Source organism: Mandrillus leucophaeus, unplaced genomic scaffold, assembly GCF_000951045.1.
Source record: "Mandrillus leucophaeus isolate KB7577 unplaced genomic scaffold, Mleu.le_1.0 Scaffold59, whole genome shotgun sequence".
NCBI classification, from domain to species: domain Eukaryota; kingdom Metazoa; phylum Chordata; class Mammalia; order Primates; family Cercopithecidae; genus Mandrillus; species Mandrillus leucophaeus.
The window spans coordinates 2,682,861-2,702,290 of record NW_012106363.1 but is presented as its reverse complement, the minus strand read 5'-3'; the positions used below and the strand labels follow the sequence as shown (position 1 = coordinate 2,702,290).

At 37.9% G+C, this 19,430-nt stretch overlaps 1 protein-coding gene across 5 annotated transcripts in view; it reads right to left on the bottom strand.

The window, feature by feature from the left end:
* SPAG9 (sperm associated antigen 9) overlaps window positions 1–19,430 on the bottom strand; it is a 122,067-nt gene that overhangs the window by 76,543 nt on the left and 26,094 nt on the right. For 3 of the 5 annotated variants that reach the window (XM_011999229.1, XM_011999233.1, XM_011999231.1), the window contains exons 3-4: window positions 9,461–9,555; window positions 3,538–3,688 (exon numbers count right to left, since the gene is read on the bottom strand). In XM_011999229.1, coding sequence (XP_011854619.1) covers window positions 3,538–3,688; window positions 9,461–9,555 — 246 coding nt within the window. Of the gene's footprint in view, window positions 1–3,537; window positions 3,689–8,587; window positions 9,057–9,460; window positions 9,556–19,430 lie in introns of those variants that run through there. The other 2 variants (XM_011999228.1, XM_011999230.1) reach the window with 1 other exon arrangement.

The window sequence follows — 19,430 nt, the reverse complement described above, 5'->3', positions numbered from 1 at the left end:
TTAACATAAGGAGTTTCTTTTTATCAATTTCACTAGAAGTCTCCAGGTATGAAATTCCTGTTAATAAAGCAATACATAACTTCTCTGCTTTCTTCTTGAACTGATCTCTAAATTCGATTTGAGGACAATCAATAGGGTGTTAGTCTCTAGTGTGTTAGTGAGACTACATGTAAACTGTGATATTTGGACTGGCCTTGAATGAGGGTATTTCTACTGGTGGTAATCTAGGCAAGGTAAAGCATATATATGTGAGGAAACTATAAAGAAAAGCAATTAGATGCAGAGGTCTAGAGTCCACGGAAGGGATATGAGTTGGAGACTCAAATCTGTGAACACTGATGCACAGATGACATTTACAGACATGGAATCTGATCTACCCAGATTAAGTAGAGAAGGGCTGAGGAGTACCTCAACATTTAGAGGTCCAAAAGCAGAAGAGAAACCAGCAATGGAGAAGGAATGGTGAAGAAAATCTGTGTGTGTTTGCCAGGGGGAATCCTGGAAGCAAACTGAAGGAAGTATTTCAAGAAGCTGAATATATTCAAATATATAAATGCTGCTAAAAGGTAAGATGAGGACTGAGAATTTTCCATTAGATTTGGAAAGATGGATTCTTTTGGCACCCTTGACAGAAGGCATGTTGGGGCAGTAAGTAGGACTGAAAGTCTGAGTGCAATGAAGAGAAAACCACCATATAAACATAATGAAGTTCTTCCCCACGTCAGGGCCTTCGCATTTGCCATCTCATCTTCCTCAACACGTACTCCTCCAGACCTTCCCATGCACCTGCACATCCCCATGCCAGGATGCAAGTCATCTTCCAGAGGCTTTCTCTCACACCCTAAAATAAGTGCCCTTCCTTACTAATTACTCTTTAGCTTTCCTTGCTTTAACAATACTTGAAGTTCTATTATTTCATTTATTTGTCGATCTCCATGAGATTGTGATAAATCAAGAATATGTACAAATATTTCTTTTTAAGAACTTGTACATTTTTCTAGGTGCATCATTCCTAGAAAATCCATTAGGTTATTTATAACCTCACTCACCACAGGTCTCTCACAGTGAGAAATGTGTAACACACCAACAAAGAAGGGCCATAACTTTACAATCACTGGCAAATCCCCTTATCTGCTCCTCTTCTGCCGCAAAGTTTTCTGTCATTCTCTCACAGGACATTTTCACCTTAACCTTACTTCACAGAAAAACTGTGGTAGTAAAACTAGTGTTAATTATAATTTACACCTTCAATTTTTTCATAATGAAGTCAAAACATGCCCTAAGATGGCTAGGTCATCCCCAATCTCAGGGGAAATGATATTTTAGAGTCTAGTCCAATTCCTGTTATACACAGAAACCAAAATGACAGGGCATGTGACATACCTGTGGCATAGCCCACAAGTGAATCCTAAACCCCTGACTTCCAGCCCTGGTGAAGTAGAAAGTTATCTAGTGAACGACAAGGGCTTAGGTGAAAAATAAAATACTGTACATCCCAACTAGTAACATGATTTACAAACTAGACTTTGCCATTTTGTAAGCACCACCCCATTCATGGAAATCCTTATTCATTGAGTCTTTATCCCATTTAGTGACTCCATGTCCAGACCAAGTAGCGAGAGATAGGGTTTCGTTTTAGAAACTCTCTGGGAAGGACACAAGAAACTCCTCTGCTTAAGTCTATACTAATAATTTGTTAATAATTTGTTAATTGGTTTTATAACTTGTCAGTAAAGTTCTGGCACAGCCTATCAGTGGATTAAAAAATAAAGAGAATTATAATAATCTCTTAAGCACACTTTTGGGTAGTCATTAAAATATAGTTACCATATGGGATTTTTTTGTACTAAAAGTATCCCTCCTACCTAATTTTGTTTTGGGAAAGTGGACATGGCAAGTAGGCGATTGAGACATGAGTGTTTTGGAAAATCTATTAAACCTACAAGAAGGCTAAAAGACCCACTGTGGTACAGGAGTAAAGAAGGAGAGAGTTGCAGCCAGGCATGGTGGCTCACGCCTGTAATTCCAGCACTTTGGGAGGCTGAGGCGGGGGGATCACCTGAGGTGAGGAGTTCGAGGCCAGCCTGACCAACATGGTGAAACTCCATCTGTATTAAAAATACAAAAATTAGCCAGGCGTGGTGGTGGGTGCTGTAATTCCAGCTACTTGGGAGGTTAAGACAGAAGAATTGCTTGAACCCGGGAGGAGGAGGCTGCAGTGAGCCAAGGTTGCAGTGAGTGGAGATCGCACCACTGCACTCCAGCGTGAGCGACACAGCAAGATTCCGTTTCAAAACAAAAGAGAGAGAGTTACCCAGTAACATCACTGTGGGCTAATACTGAGCACTATTAGCTTCTAACAAATTGAGCAAGAAGGGGGAAAAGGTAACCCTTATTGTTAAAAATGCTTTTCAGTGGGAGAAAAGCTATCAAATATTTACCAACTGCTTACTGTTTTGGGCACATTTCAAAGGTCAATAGAATGATTCTGAATGCCTCTACATTCTAGAGTTGAGAAAAAGACCACTTATATCGTCCTCAAAGATTCTTTCTAACATCTAAAACAAATCATTCACTCAACAAACATGTTCTGAGTACCTATAATGTGCCAGGCACTTTTCCAAGTGCTAGGGGGATACAGCAGTAAATAAACCTCATAGAATTCATGTTCTTAGGGAGGAGTCTAGAGACAAATAAATACAGTAAATGACAGTATTTTAGAAGCATTGTTAAGAACTATCTTTACATGCTTAGACCATGACAAGTATTATGGAGAAAAACAAAGCAGGAAAAGGAAATAAGATACATGTAATTCATTTCTATTCATTGCAGGTGGCCTGTTTCATGATGAGTAGATTTTATAAGGTAACAAAAAATCTTTAATAATCAGTATTATCTTTGTGAATATTTCATTTTAAAAGATATAGAACATAACTTGAAATATTCTTAAAAGTTAATTATTAGTTCATATCCACTCTTAGCATATATTATTGTTTATATTTATCACTTATTTGATGACAAGTTCTTGGTCAAGAACATATCTATAATTAATTTACACCAGGCCTTTTTAGCTAAATAGAATGCATTTTTGTAGATTGTTCTATGAAGTGGTTTTAAAGAAGGAAGAGTGTATTTGTTCTGTTTTGTTTTTCTGTAAGTGAAACCCTGCTAAACTGGAAAGCCTCTAACATGAACCAAGACTTTCTGGTAACAGCGATTTTCAGTTCTAATATAATTAGGCTCACTAGTCACCCTACCCTAAACTCATATAGCCTAAATCAAATAGAAATTAATTTTTGTCATTAGTATACTAATCAAGATGATATAATGCTTCACTTTTTTTCCTATATAATTTGAAATAAAACAGTAAAAAATACACTCTTTGGGAAGAGCTCGTTTTCAATTTTAAAAATCAATTTTACAAACTAAATGTATACAAACAATTACATTTTATTATACTGTGGTTGTCTAGCACTTCAATTAGGATAAGAAAGTTTATGAAATGTAAACTGACAATTTCAGCAGCTTAAAGCTTACCTTCAGGCTGGTATGAGAACGTGGTTGACTTAATTCCTGAAATTTCCATTGCTCAGATCCAGGGGTCTCTCCTCCTTTCTGAGCATCAGGTGTAAGCAATCCATCTCCAGCAGGTAATGGGAAAATTCCTAATGATATAGGACGTTCTTTTCTATTTGAAGAGGGGAGAAAAAATTCGGCATTCATTTATTTTGACTTTTTTTATTTGCCATGACTGTAAGTAAGTCTGGACTGTCACTGTTTTACAACCATCACTCGAAAATGACACTGTCTGCCCATCTGAATAAAACAGACTTACCAAAGAGGAAGGACAGTCTCAGTTTAGTTTAGCCTCAAGAAATCAACTAACAAAAGTGGTAAGAAGGGTTAAGGAAAGTTTGTAAGTTACTGATGAGTTCCTTGCCCAAGAAGCAGTCAGTGGTCTAGTGTGGTCTGGAGAAGAGCTGCTGCTGAGTTTTTCATCATATGTAGCTTAGCCCTAGGGGAACTTGCAACCTCCTTCTTTGGAAGTGAGCCCAACTCATTTCTAGACTTCCCAAGTCCTCTCGCTAATCCCTGGATGTTTACTGAAGCCTCTTCAGGGTATGCCTTTCCTGCCTAGAGGAAAATCAATATATTATCTAAATCAGGGTTACCTATTAAATGATGAAAAGAACTCAAAATATCTTTCTCCCCACCACCCAAGTAGGAAAGCTCTGTTTTTCTACAGAACTATTATAGGAGTTCCTTCCAAGCATAGTACATATGAGAAAACCACTGTCAGTTTTTTCCAAATAAGAAGGCCAAATAATTCTATAAAAGATTACTGAATTTCCAGTGCTTTGTGGGAAGTTTCAATGAACAAGAGTTACAATTTTAATACTAACAGAATTTCAATGAGAAACACATCGTTTGTTGATGCACAGAAGATTCCAAATCGAAGAGCTTTTAGAGGGTGGAAACAAGCCTACTAACCGGTCATCCTGGGTCATTAACTCAAAAGTGTAGAAACTAGAAAGAAATGAGACATTAAAGGATTGTTGCCTCCTGGAATTCATACCTCTACTGGTAAGAATGTAAGTTAGAATAGAAACAATGAGGTTATTAATAAAAGTGGGAAATTTTCCATTTTGTTAAGTAAGTCTTTTATTCTGTAGTTTTTTATTCCAAGAAACTTCAGCCACTTTTGAAATGTGCCTTCACTTAATACAAAGGGTGTGTTCTTCCATTCCTAACAATCTAAAAGGATTAGTAAAACTGTCTCAATGCCTTCTTAAAAATGAGGTGAAGCAAAGGGTTTGAGAGATTACATTTAATCAAAGTTGTATGCACAAGGAAATAAAATTTAAAAACAGAACTTTGATTTAGGGGGAAAATTCAAAAGCAGGAAGGCAGTACAAAAAGAGGGTAGTTTTTTGTTTGTTTCTTTGAGACAGAGTCTTGCTGTGTCGCCCAGACTGGAGTGCAGTGGGACGATCGCGGCTCACTGCAACCTCTGCCTCTCGGGTTCAAGCAATTCTCCTGCCTCAGCCTCCCGAGTAGCTGGGACTACAGGCATGTAACACCACGTCTGGCTAATTTTTATATTTTTAGTAGAGACGAGGTTTCACCATGTTGGCCAGGCTGGTCTTGAACTCCTGACCTCATGTGATCCACCTGCTTCAGCCTCCCAAAGTACTGGGATTACAGGTGTGAGCCACCGCACCTGGCCAAGAGGGTAAATTTTAATACCAAATCTAAGTTTGTGACTATGAGCTGCCAGGACAACCAAATGACAAAAATTAAAGTAACTAGTCAGCTATCATGTTTACACCAGTTACTCCCAAATGCTGTTCAGCAACAAAGTTTTTATAATAAGTCCATGAAAAAAGAGGCATTATTATTTCCTTAGTGCATAGATAATGTAGTACATATTGTACACATATACATTCCCATATACTATAGAACCCTGTTCTTTCTTGAAGATGACTGACCCTTATTTTAAATTACATATTTTCTTCTTTGAGTTTAAAATGCCTTTTCTTTCATTAAATGATGGTGACAGTGATAAGTAGCTAGATTTCCTTTTCATATCCATTCTGGACAAAATAAAAAGTTGTCAACCTGATGTTTTCCCCCCATATTTTGTGAACTGAAAATCCAAGGATTTTCTTAGTAGACAGTAGTAGCTCTCTACTAAGAGCTACTAGCTGACTTTTATTTATTTTCTAACATACCTTAGTAAGTTAAGCAAAAGGTGACTGGGAATTTAATGACTGAATACAATGGAAAGCTCTCTAACTCAAAATGCAAAGACAACCAGGAAGATGATATATAGACTTCATAAGATGCCATCACACTAACAGAAATCAAAATATAAACCAGTCGTTAGAATTATTTCCTATATGAATGACAACACATTCATTTTCACACATATCAAATGTTGAAAAAGTTTAAAACTATTGGGCGAAGAAGTCTTCTATGAATCCAAATTTTACTTTCCAAAAAGTAAATAAAATCAGTCAACAAAATCTACAATCCACACTCAACAAAATCTACAACCCAAATTATAAGCAGAATTCCCACCTTTTTAGTTTGCTTGTATCAAACATTCAGACACTACTCTACAGGGAGGGGACATCTTCAGAGACTGACAGCTATCTGTCAAGTGGGTCAATGATGCTCTAGGTTACAATGTTCCAACTCCGAAAAAATAATCACTACATACTCCTCCCCTTACTTTACTTATAAATTACATATAGTTGGGCTAAGGGAGAGAAGGGCGCATAATTAGGCCAAGTTCACGAGAATCCTACTTTTGAAAAGAAACCCTGAAAGGTAAACATTAGTCCGGTACTATGTTGGTATATATTAAACGCTTCAGTTAAACTCACAGAAGAAGAAATAAAATGAGATACGCATGGAAAACTATCAAGTGGCAGACTGACACCCGCAGACTGAAACATCTGCTATTACTTGTCTAGAAAACAAAGCTATCACCAAGTATCAGAATTCTTTTTTCTTAATTGCCCTACTTCCATATATCCATTTTTGAGTTGGTTATTAAATGTTAGCTTATGTGTATAAATAATTTTACAACTACATTTTTGAAACAGCTTTTTGGCTATATTCACATTTGATACAACTAATTAGTAAAATCTACTTTATATATGAAGGCAGATAAAAGAAAAAATACATTTGTTGAACACTCACCACATGGTGGGTACTGAGTTAGATGGTTTATTTACATTATCTCATTTAATCCTTATCAAGAAATGGGGATTATTTTCCCAATTTTCAGAGTAGAAAAAGTGATGCTCAGAGATTCTAGGAACTAGTAACTGGCAGAGTTTGGATTCAAAGCCAGTACTGTTCAACTCCAAGCCCTTTGCTTTCCTTGGAACTTCCTACTTGGAACTATCAACTTTTTGACAATTTAATCTTAATATCGAAGACTTTGATATCTTTATTTAATCAGATCAGTAGCAATTTTTGTGGTAAAGTAATTTAATTATAAGGTATTTTATCAATAAAAGCTGTAGTTAAAACTATTTCCGCTAAAAATGGGCACATATAAGTAACTATGAAAATTATTTACTTGAGTAATTTACCATATATCTTACAACTATAATTAAATACAAAATAATAAAATCACTTGATTTTTAAAACCACCCAAAGGGGTATCTCCCGTCAGAAGAGAAAACTCAGGCAGAGAGATTAAGCAACTTGCCAAAGCTCCTACGGCCACGTGCAATAGAGCATTTGCACCCAGGCACTTCAACTCAAAAGCTTTGTCGTACCCACTTGCAGGCGCCACACAGCAGCTCATGGCACTGCCCTCTCAAATGAAGTCTAAACCCAAGACAGCCCCTTAACATTAGTCTTATTTTAATATTCTACATATTAAGTTTGCTTTTAATTTCTTCAAAGCTTAAATATACAGATACACATATACAAATATTTTATGTACTAATATATATACAAGTAGTAAGATTATTCCCAATTTTTATAAATCAGGAAAGAAAATAAAAGACCAAGTATCTAGTTTTAAATCACAGATGAAATTTAATTTCTGGGCTTTCAACTAATATTAAACTTGAACTAACCTATAAAAAAAAGAAACACATTGAGGGAATTTACTACTTTAATTCTTCTTAATTTATCTAAATCTACAATTAGGGCTTAAATATTTTATAAACATTTAAATAATAAATAAAAATTATATACTATGAATTTTCATTTAAAACCATGCACAAAGCAGAAATCTGAACAAATCAGACAGTGTTAGTCTGATGGTTTAGAAAACAAAAGAAACCACAACCTTAAGTCTCTAAAATACAGAAGATGGCTCTTAAAGGGTGTAAGTAGAGTGAGCAACAGTAAAGCTACAGAGATTAATGACTACCCCCACAAGCAGGCATGGATATTTGTCACCCAAGACTACAAAGAAAAGAAAGGGCAACATCTGACAAAACAATAGTGAATAGGCTTTGTAAAGCTTTCACAACTTTGATGTGTAAATAATGGGGAAAAATGCATTCCTTAACCTAAAAGTCTTAAATTTTTTCACTTTAAAACATATTTTGTTTTAGGAGGAAAATATTTATAAATTGTCAGTTCCCATGAGCTATTATCAAAAATTACAAAAATGATACCTGAACCTCTATCATTCAAAGGATAATTAAAACAAAATAAACTATGGCCTGTATCTAACTGACTGCAAGTTCAAGCATAAAAGATATTTGTCCCTAAATGCTCAGAAGCTAAAGCAGAGGTTGTATAAACTTGGACCCGGTGCTCTACTCTTGCTCTCCTTTACTTTGAACATTCTGCTTAAAACAAGACCACACTGACCTTGTACTGTGTGTAAGTACAATATGAAAATCCTTTTCTTTAGTCGGTGGTTTCCAAACATAAAGCTATAATCCTAACTGATGGTCTATAAATTACTATAAATAACAATCAAAATCCTAGCTTCAGGCCATTTTCCATTGTTTCAATCTGCAACAGAAATGGTTACTAAGCAGACCCATGGAGCTAAAAATTTAAGAAAAACCAGCTAAGCAGGGGCTTCTAAAAGAGACGGGAGTACCTGAGTATCCTTGGTAGGTTCTGCGTCAGAGCTGGCACACCGGTAGAAATAGAAAAGTGCACAAGCAGCAAAACAGAGAGAGATACTAAGATAGCAGAATTAATGACCACCGCCCCGCCAACAAAGCCAAACACAAACAGCAGCATGCATCCAGGACTCATGGCGCTGTGCTGGCATGGTGAAACACCCGAACCAGGAGGCCTACACGGGGGCCAAAGGGGTATCTTTGTAGTGAGGATCTGTCATTCAGCTTGCTGCCACAAAAACAATGCCATCAGCAGCAGCTTTCCACTCCATCCTGCAGCAGCTCTCAAGCGATGACGTCATTCCGTTCTCCCCACCTCATAACCATAGAGCTGCTGCTCCTAGCATTTATGCTGCAACCCCGAGCAGACAGCCAGCCTATTAACTATTTTCCCCTCCACTAAGAGTCCTGGCTTAGCTCATTGGCTACAATGCCTGAAGATCTACATAATTTATTCACACTCCTACATCAAACAGATGGCTAGCTAACCCTTTCAAACATGCCTCTCTGTAACAAAAGGGACTTCAAACCAATTACACAGGAGAAATAAAAAATTTCAGCATTCCCACAAATTACAAAATTTTAAACCTAGTATAATCTCCATTAAGTATCAGAAAACAATCTAAATACTCAAATGTGCTGCTTATATGGATGGCTCATAATTTATTTTTTTAATGGTAAAAACGGTTTCTACTTTTCTGTGCTATTCTCTCCTGTAGCATTCCAATCACAGTGGAGAGCTTTTTGAATCAGCCTAACTATTGTTCCAGGATTAAAGAATAGAGAAAAACAGAAACAAACATATTTATTTTACTTTTTCTCAAGGCAAAATATATAACAAGGCTTACCTAATTCTACTATGAGCTGTGGATTCTAGTTGATCACTCCCTGAGAGCTGATGAAGTTTTGTTCTTTCTAAGTGTTCCATATAATTATGGATCATCTATTTTAAAGAAAGAAAAAAATACACAACATTTAAGGCTAATACCTGGAATAAAATCATAGTGTTAAAACAAGGAAAACATTTTTGTACAATTTTCTTATTTATCAGACTACTCAATTCCATGTAAGAGAATATTAAGAAATGAAAAAAATTTTAATGGAAAGTAATATGCAAATGCTTTAAGGATGCTGGTGTCCACAAAAATAGCTAATATCTTGCTTAGCATGGAAAAAAAAACCCACTTTTTTTTACAATATGTGATGCTATTAAAATAATATTGACATAAGGAACACAAATTAGTAAACAGACACTGGGAAAGAAGTGATAAAAGACCATGGGTTAAAAATAATAGATGGCATTTGAAAAACCCATTCACTAAAATGAGACACAACAAAGAAATTAATGTGAAACTTCTGAAGAAACCATATCCTTATGTGCTGATCTTTTCCATTTTAAAAGAAATTAACAGAATAAAGATCACTTTCAATTTAATTAATTTAATACCAAGAAAGGTTTCTTCTTTCTGTACATTTAGTTGAAAGAATGTTAAAATACTTTCTCCTTTGACTGTTACTGGTATCATTACTTAGTATAATCATCTATTATAACAGCAGCAAATTAATACAAACGAAAAAAATTAGAACACTTTTTGAGTCTTAGATAAGGAATCATATGATAGACAAGCTGAATATGAAAGTAAAAACTTCAAGAATATAAAGTGCATAAACTGCCAAGAACTTCTAATGTCCTATTTGATTCTTGATAATATATAGTTTCACTTCTAAAAAGCCTAAATTTCGAATTAAGACATAAAATCAAAAGGCCTTTGCTAGAGATACTAACATGACATGAATAAGAAAACAATGAATTTTAAAAAACAAGAAATAGTGTGTTAGTATTTAAAGGGTGTAAATATTAAGAGGCAAGCAAAGGTTGATATCTTTCTTGGGAATATTACTTGAATTCTCTTTTTTTTTTTAATGTCCCTTTTCACCATTCCTAAGGAATATTACTTGAATTCTTAACACTGTAGATAGAATAGCTTTGGAAGTCACTAAACTTTAGCTGTATTAAGATGTATTTCAATCTCTCTATAACTTAAAATACGCACTGTAGCATATTAAGTAACAAAATAATTTTTTTAAAAAGTTTAAATTCACTTTACAAAGCATGCTTTTCTTGTAGAAATTTTATTTGGCGTGTACAAAAATTACAAAATGTAAGTTAATTTTAAGATGTTATTTATCATCAAATAAACAAAAAGCTGAACTCTGATGCATGAAATAAAACAAATTAACCAGACTGTTCTCCAATGAAGACTAGTCCAAACAACTAATGTTAGCCACAAAGAATGAAAACAGAATCACATGAATATAGTATCTTAAGATTTTTTAATTGACATACTTTTTATTTTAAATTTATAGATTTTACCACCATTTACAAAACAGTTTTGAAGAAATACACTTTTCATCCATCAGCAAGTCAGAAATAATGAGCTTCCTTGTGTCAGGAAGAATTTTCAGGAACAAAAATCAAACCGAAACTAATATAACAAAGTGACTGTCAGGTTTAATCAATCTCAATTTAAACTTTCAAAAGGTTTTAGAACGCCTAAATTAAGGCTTTGCAGTGGCTCATGCCTGTAATCCCAGCACTTTGGGAGGTAGGAGGATTGCTTGAGGCCAGGAATTTGAGATCAGCCTGGGCTATAGCAAGACACCTGCTCTAGAAAAAAAATACAACAACTAGCAGGCACTCGCCTGTAGTCCCTACTGCTCAGGAGGTAGAAGTGGGAGAACTGCTTGGACCCAGGAGTTCAAGGCTGCAGTGGGCTATGATCATGCCACTGGACTCCAGCCTGGGCAACAGAATGAGACCCCTTTTAAAAAAAAAAAAAAAAAAAAAGAGGTCAGGTACAAAGGCTAATGCCTGTAATCCCAGCACTTTGGGAGGCTGAGGTGGGAGGACTGCTTGAGCCCAGGAGTTTGTGACTAACCTGAGCAACATAGGGACACCCTGTCTCTACAAAGTTTTTTTAAAAAATTAGCTGGGTATTGTGGGATGTGCCTGTAGTATCAGCTACTTGGGAGGCTGAGGAGGGAGGATCATTTGAGCCAGGGAGGTCAAAGCTGCAGTGAGCCATGATCATGCCACTGCACTCCAGTCTGGGCGACAAGAGTGAGACTGGCTGGAGTGCAGTGGCGCAATCTCGGCTTATTGCAATCTCTGCCTCCCACATTCAAGCGATTCTCCTGCCTCAGCCTCCAGGGTAGCTGGGTACTACAGGTGCCCGCCACCAAGCCCAGCTAATTTCTGTATTTTTAGTAGAGACGGGGTTTCACCATGTTGGCCAGGCTGGTCTCGAACTCCTGACCCCAAGTGATCCACCCGCCTTGGCCTCCCAAAGTGTTGGGATTACAGGTGTGAGCCACAGCACCCAGCTATGAATTCTTATATATACTGTATAGTAAAGTAATTGTATGTAAGGAATTGATTTGTTCAAATGGAGGACCTAAGTTTCTTTAAGCATTCAGATGAAGAAAACAAACTTACCCCAGATTGCTTCATAGTATTCTATGAACTCAATATAGAAAAAGAATGACAAGCAAAATGCAAAGATAGTTCTCCCCCAAACAGCCATTCTACAGATTGATTCTCTATTACCTTATTCTAAACTTTCTTTTAATGACTAGTTCAATGTAATTACAGAAATAGTATTCTTTTTTCCTCAGAAATCAAGATTTTATTTAATCGATATTTATTTAGTTTTATGATCCATGTCTACAAATCCTACAGATAACAGCTATTACTTTTTTGTTGTTTTTATTAATAGACTTGCTTTCATTAAGATGCTATTTGTATAAAGCTGTTCAGTGCAGCATTTTTTTTTTCTGCTTTTTTATTACACTTCAAGTTCTAGGGTACATGTGCACAATGTGCACGTTTGTTACATATGTATACAAGTGCCATGTTGGTGTGCTAGACCCATTAACTCATCATTTACATTAGGTATATCTACTAATGCTATCCCTCCTCGCTCCCCCCACCCCCCAACAGGCCCCAGTGTGTGATGTTCCCTTTCCTGCATCCAAGTGTTCTCATTGTTCAATTCCCACCTATGAGCGAGAACATGCGGTGTTTGGTTTTCTGTTCTTGTGATAGTTTGCTGAGAATGATGGTTTCCCCCTGCATCCATGTCCCTACAAAGGACACAAACTCATCCTTTTTTATGGCTGCATAGTATTCCGTGGTGTATATGTGCCACATTTTCTTAATCCAGTCTGTCACTGATGGACATCTGGGTTGGTTCCAAGTCTCTGCTATTGTGAATAGTGCCACAGTAAACATATGTGTGCATATGTCTTTATAGCAGCATGATTTATAATCCTTTGGGTATATACCCAGTAATGGGATGGCTGGGTCATACAGTATTTCTAGTTCTAGATCCTTGAGGAATCACCACACTGCCTTCCACAATGGTTGAACTAGTTTACAGTCCCACCAACAGTGTAAAAGTGTTCCTATTTCTCCACATCCTCTCCAGCACCTGTTGTTTCCTGACTTTTTAGTGATCGCCATTCTAACTGATGTGAGATGGTATCTCATTGTGGTTTTGATTTGCATTTCTCTGATGGCCAGTGATGATGAGCATTTTTTCATGTGTCTGTTGGCTGCATAAATGTCTTCTTTTGAGAAGTGTCTGTTCATATCCTTTGCCCACTTTTTGATGGGGTTGTTTGTTTTTTTCTTGTAAATTTGTTTGAGTTCTTTGTAGGTTCTAGATATTAGACCTTTGTCAGATGAGTAGATTGCAAAAATATTCTCCCATTGTGTAGGTTGTCTGTTCACTCTGATGGTAGTTTCTTTCGCTGTGCAGAAGCTCTTTAGTTTAATTAGATCCCGTTTGTCAGTTTTGGCTTTTCTGACATTCCAAAATCATCTATATAATGAAATCGATTGTAACTCAACCAAACTAGCACTTAAAGGAAAGAACTGACAATCAAAAATCACTGAGGGGGAAAAGAAAAGAGAGAACAATAACAACAAAATGGCAGCTATTATTTATTGAGCACTAATTCTATGTCAGTCAGTGCATTTACAGCCATTTTTTCTCCATTTAATCTTCACCGTATCATGATTTCATAGGTAAACTCTATCCAAGTTAATTGTCTGGTCAATGACTAACTTTTCAAGTTGTCACTAGCTTTGGGGCCAGAACTCTGGCCTGCCTGACTCAGTCATCTGAGTTGTTAAGAATTGCAGGAGTCAGGCCTTATCTGCCTTTGTACTTAATTCTCTGAGCAGGCAATGAGCCCACTGTCCTTTCTTCCTCTTACCCACAAGAAAATCCCATACACTAAAGCATTTCCTGATGTCTAGAATAAAATGTTATGCACTATAGTCTATAAACACACAAAAAAGTATTAAAAAAATACATAAAAATTTAAATATTAATAAGGCCTCACAGTATCCACTCAGGTTAAAAAAAAAAAAAAAAAAGTGAGTGGGAGGGAGCACCAGTGTTGTTAGATAGAAAAGTGAAGTGACAAAATAAAATAGGACATGCTTCAGAGCAAAGAGTCATAGAAAAATGTCAGGTTGAGGCTGGGTGTGGTGGTTCATGCCTGTAATCCCAGCACGTTGGGAGGCCGAGGCAGGAGGATCACTTGAGGTCAGGAGTTCAAGACCAACCTAGCCAAAGTGGGGAAACCTCGTCACTACTAAAAGGACAAACAAAATTAGCCAAGCGTGGTGGTGTGTGCCTGTAATCCCAGCTACTTGGAAGGCTGAGGCAGGAGAATCGCTTGAACCCAGGAGGCAGAGGTTGTAGTGAGCCAAGGCCGTGCCACTGCACTCCAGCCTGGCAACAGAGCAAGACTCCGTCTCAAAAAAAAAAAGAAAAAAGAAAAATGTCAGGCTGGCATGATGGCTGATACCTCTAATCCCAGCACTCTGGGAGGCTGAGGCAGGAGGATCTCTTGAGCCCACGAGTTTGAGACCAGCCTGGGCAAGATGGTAAGACCCCGCCTCCAAAGAAAGAAAGAATAAGAGAAAATAAGAAAAAGAGAGAGAGAAAAAGAGAGGAAGGAAGAAAGGAAAGAAGAAAGGAAGGGAGGGAGGAAAGGAAAGGAATAGAAAGGGAAGGAAAGAAAGAAAGAAAAGGAAGAAAGAGAACTTAAAAATTTAAAAAAAAAAGAAAAAGAAAAAGAAAGGGGGGGGAGGGAGGGAGGGAAAAGGAAAACGTCTAGTGGAACCTAAAGGTGTTAGTGTGTTTTTGTTTTTGTTTTGAGATGGACTCTTGCTGTGTCACCCAGGCTGGAGTGCAGTGGCATGATCTCAGCTCACTGCAACCTCCGCCTCCTGGGTTCAAGCGATTCTCCTGACTCAGCCTCCCAAGTAGCTGGGATTACAGGTGCCTGCCACCATGCCCAGCTAATTTTTGTATTTTTAGTAGAGATGGGGTTTCACCATGTTGACCAGGCTGGTCTCAAACTCCTGACCTCAGATAATCCACCTGCCTCGGCCTCCCAAAGTGCTGGGAAAACAGGCGTGAGCCACCGCACCTGGCCAAGGTGTTAGTGTTATTAAAAGTTCAGGTAGACTGGGTGCTGTGGCTCACGCATGTAATCCCAGCACTTTGGGGGGCCAGGACGGACAGATCACTTGAGGCCAGGAATTTAAGACCAGCCTGGACAACATGGTGAAACCCAGTCTCTACTAAAAGTACAAAAAGTAGCCAAGTGTGGTGGTATGCGCCTATACTCCCAGGTATTTGGGAGGCTGAGTTGGGAGAATCACACGAACCCAGGAGGCGGAGGTTGCAGTGGGCCGAGATCAGGACACTGCACTCCAGCCTGGGCAACAGAACGAGACTTCGTCTTAAAAAAAAGTTCAGGCAATGGAATCTGACAAACCTGGCTTCAAATCTAATCACCAGTAGAATTTGGGGCAAATCATTTCATAGACTCTTTCTAAACCTCAATCTGTAAAATAGGAATGGATGAGAATTTGGTCAGAGGATAAAATGAGAATGCATTCAAACACTCCCTGATTTGAGGCTCTCCCAAGATTCCAAAGGGCTAAAGTTTTTGGTGATTAGCATACACACGTGGGCCCGAGTGCTTCAAAATTGTCCTTTATATTTCTTCCACTGCCCTCTTTAAGGCATGTCTTCTTTTAAGCAAATTCAGTAATGTATACAAAAATTTGATTTAAAAATAGTTGACTACTTATTCTTAAATTTAAGAATAGTTATTCTTAAATCAAATCAGAAAAAGCCACGGCAGGTTTCCCTTAAGCAACAACGAATGTGTTTCATAAAAGTGCTAAACAACTATTAAAAGACATTACCTTCTTTGGAAGTAATAGTGAAAAGGTTAAGGTTAAACCCCTTCAGGCTTCCTTTCCCTGAATGTTTTCAGAGTTTATGTTTTAAGGGCGCCTAGTTCTTTGGCTTTAGATAGCTATTTATAATTGCTAATTGAATGACATCTCTAGAACAGATGTATAAACAGAAAAAATTGTGGGTTAGAGCAGAATAGATCCACATTTCAAAGCAGCCCTATCCATGTTACATAAACCTTCCTTCCTTGAGGCAAAACAAAATATAGGGAGGAGCCTATCAGGTCAGAGGATAGAAGCTGCTCATAACTGAGGGAAGAGATCTATGAAAAGAGCTTTTGGGCAGCATGGGAAACCTGCCTTGGTTGCTGGACAGACCTAGCTCTCTGACTTGGTAATTAAAATTTTTCCTGAGATCTTGTTTTCTTCCTAGACTATCTTTTCCTCAAGGAATAGAAATAGACCAAAAAAAATTATATGTTTTCATTTAAAATTAGTATGTCAGGCTTTTTTATAGATGCATATCTTCACCTTTATTAAATATGTGGAAAAAATATGAAATTTCACTTTACAGTTATTTTTCAAGAATGTATATATTTCAGCCCAGGCATGGTGGCTCACGCCTATAATCCCAGCACTTTGGGAGGCCAAGGCGGGTGGATGACCTGAGGTCAGGAGTTTGAGATCGGGCTGGCCAACATGGTGAAATCCCATCTCTACAAAAAATGCAAAAATTAGCCGGGCGTGGTGGTGGTGCACTCCTGTAATCCCAGCTACTTGGGAGGTTGAGGTGGGAGAATTACTTGAACTCGGAGGGCGGAGGCTTCAGTGAGCCAAGATCACTCCAGCCTGGATGACAGAGCAAGACCCAGCCTCAAAAAAGAAAAAAAAAAGTAAATATTTTATATTTTATACTTCAATACATGATAATTTAACAATCATGAGGTCAGAAGTTCGAGACCAGCCTGACTAACATGGGAAAACCCCACCTCTACTAAAAATACGAAAATTAGCCAGGCGTGGTGGCACGCTCCTATAATCCTAGCTACTCAGGAGGCTGAGGCAGGAGAATTGCTTGAACCCAGGAGGCAGAGGTTGCAGCGAGCTGAGATCACACCACTACACTCCAGCCTGGGCGACAGAACGAGACTCCATCACACACACACACACACACAAAAAAAAGCATGTGTATTGTGGTCCCAGCTACTTAGGAAGCTGAGGCGGGAGGATTGCTTGAGCCTGGGAGGTTGAGGCTGCAGTGTGCTATGACTGCGCCAATGCACTCCAGCCTGGGGAACAGAGTGAGGCCCTGTCTAATTAAAGAAAAAACGACTCTCTCTCTATATATATAAAAAACATATATGTATTTATTATTATCAGCTTTAATAAGTACTACTTAAGTGAACAGTACATAGAGCACATTGTTTAGGCATTGAAATGAATGGTGTAAAAATCAATGATAGGCTTAGCAACCTTAATATCCACCAAATGTCATTAAATTTTAATATCCACCAAAATTAAACCTTAATATCTAACAAATGTCATTCATCTGTGAGGGCTTTTTTTTTTTTTTTTTTTTTTTGAAACAGGGTCTGTTGCCCAGGCTGGAGTGCAATGGCACAATATTGGCTCACTATAGCCCCTACCTCCTGTGCTGAAGTGATCCTCCCACTTCAGCCCCCTGAATAGCTGGGACTACAGGCGCAGGCCACCATGCCTGACTAATTTTTATATATACTTTTTCGGTAGAGTAGGGGTTTCACCATGCTGCCCAGGCTGGTCTCAAACTCCTGGGCTCAAGTGATCCGCTCACCTTGGCTTCCCAAAGTGCTGGGATTACAAGATGAGCCACTGCTCCAAGCCAAAATGTGGGTATTTTTTACACACTGAAACAGCTGCTGTATAACCTGCTCTTGTCTTCCCTGAGTTCTATGGTTCCAGCCCTTCATGGACCATCCTTTCCATCTACTACTGGATATCAATTCTGTGACATTTCATGCTTTGGGTATGGTTATTAAGCGAGGATTGTAATAATCAAATCTCACGTGTCAAGGCTAACAGGGAAAAATTCTACACCGTACCCCAAGCAAGTGCTAACTACATTATTCAAACGCAAACGCAACTGAGTGTGGTGGGGTTTTCTGTTCCTTAAAAGCAATGGCCAGTATTAAAACATTTTTTAAAATAAATAAACAAACAAACAGCAACATCTGGGCACACCGGCTCACATCTGTAATGCCAGCACTTTGGGAGGCTGAGGCAAGTGGATTGCCTGAGGTCAGGAGCTCAAGACCAGCCTGGCCAACATGGAGAAACCTCATCTCTACTGCATTAAAAATACAAAAGTTAGCCAGGTATGGTGGCATACACCTGTAATCCCAGCTACTCGAGAGGCTGAGGGACAAGAATCGCTGGAACCCAGGAGGTGATGGTTGCATTGAGCTGAGATCGTGCCACTGCACTCCAGCTTGGACAACAGAGCAAGACTCTGACACACTGACACACACACACACACACACACACACAAGCAACAGAATATAGCTACAATACAATAAAGTAAATACAATCTTTGTAGCATTAATATGCTTACTGTACACAGAATACAATCTGTGTGGATATTCTCCAAAACATGACTTTAAATTGTTTTATGATTATGAAGGTTTTTATGCTCTTCTAAAGAAAAACAACAACATAGTTTCTACCAGACACAGAGTAAGAGATCACACAAACTAGCGAAAAGAAAAAAAAAAAAAATGGGCTAAGACTGGAACCATATGTATTATAAGAAATACAGGACTAGTGAGGGGGAAAAAAAGAGGAATTTTTTTTTCATGTAACAAATATTGCATAAAACTATAAAAATTCTACTTATTTGGGTATGTGAACCCCAGACTGACCATGATATACAAAAATAATTTTCACATTAAGATAATAGAAACAAAAGCAACATGAGAGGCTGACAGGGAATCATGAAAAGGTTTAAAAACCCTCAAGTACATTTTCTCTTATTTATTTATTTGTTTTATTATTATACTTTATGTTTTAGGGTATGTGTGTACAACGTGCAGGTTTGTTACATATGCATACATGTGCCATGTTGGTGTGCTAGACCCATTAACTCATCATTTACATTAGGTATATCTACTAATGCTATCCCTCCTCCCAACATCCACCCCCCAACCCCCAACAGGCCCCAGTGTGTGATGTTCCCTTTCCTGAGTCCAAGTGTTCTCATTGTTCAATTCCCACCTATGAGTGAGAACATGCGGTGTTTGGTTTTCGGTTCTTGTGATAGTTTGCTCAGAATGATGGTTTCCAGTTGCATCCATGTGCCTACAAAGGACATGAACTCATCCTTTTTTATGGCTGCATAGTATTCCATAGTGTATATGTGCCACATTTTCTTAATCCAGTCTGTCATTGATGGACATCTGGGTTGGTTCCAAGTCTCTGCTATTGTGAATAGTGCCACAATAAACATATGTGTGCATGTGTCTTTATAGCAGCATGATTTAAAATCCTTTGGGTATATA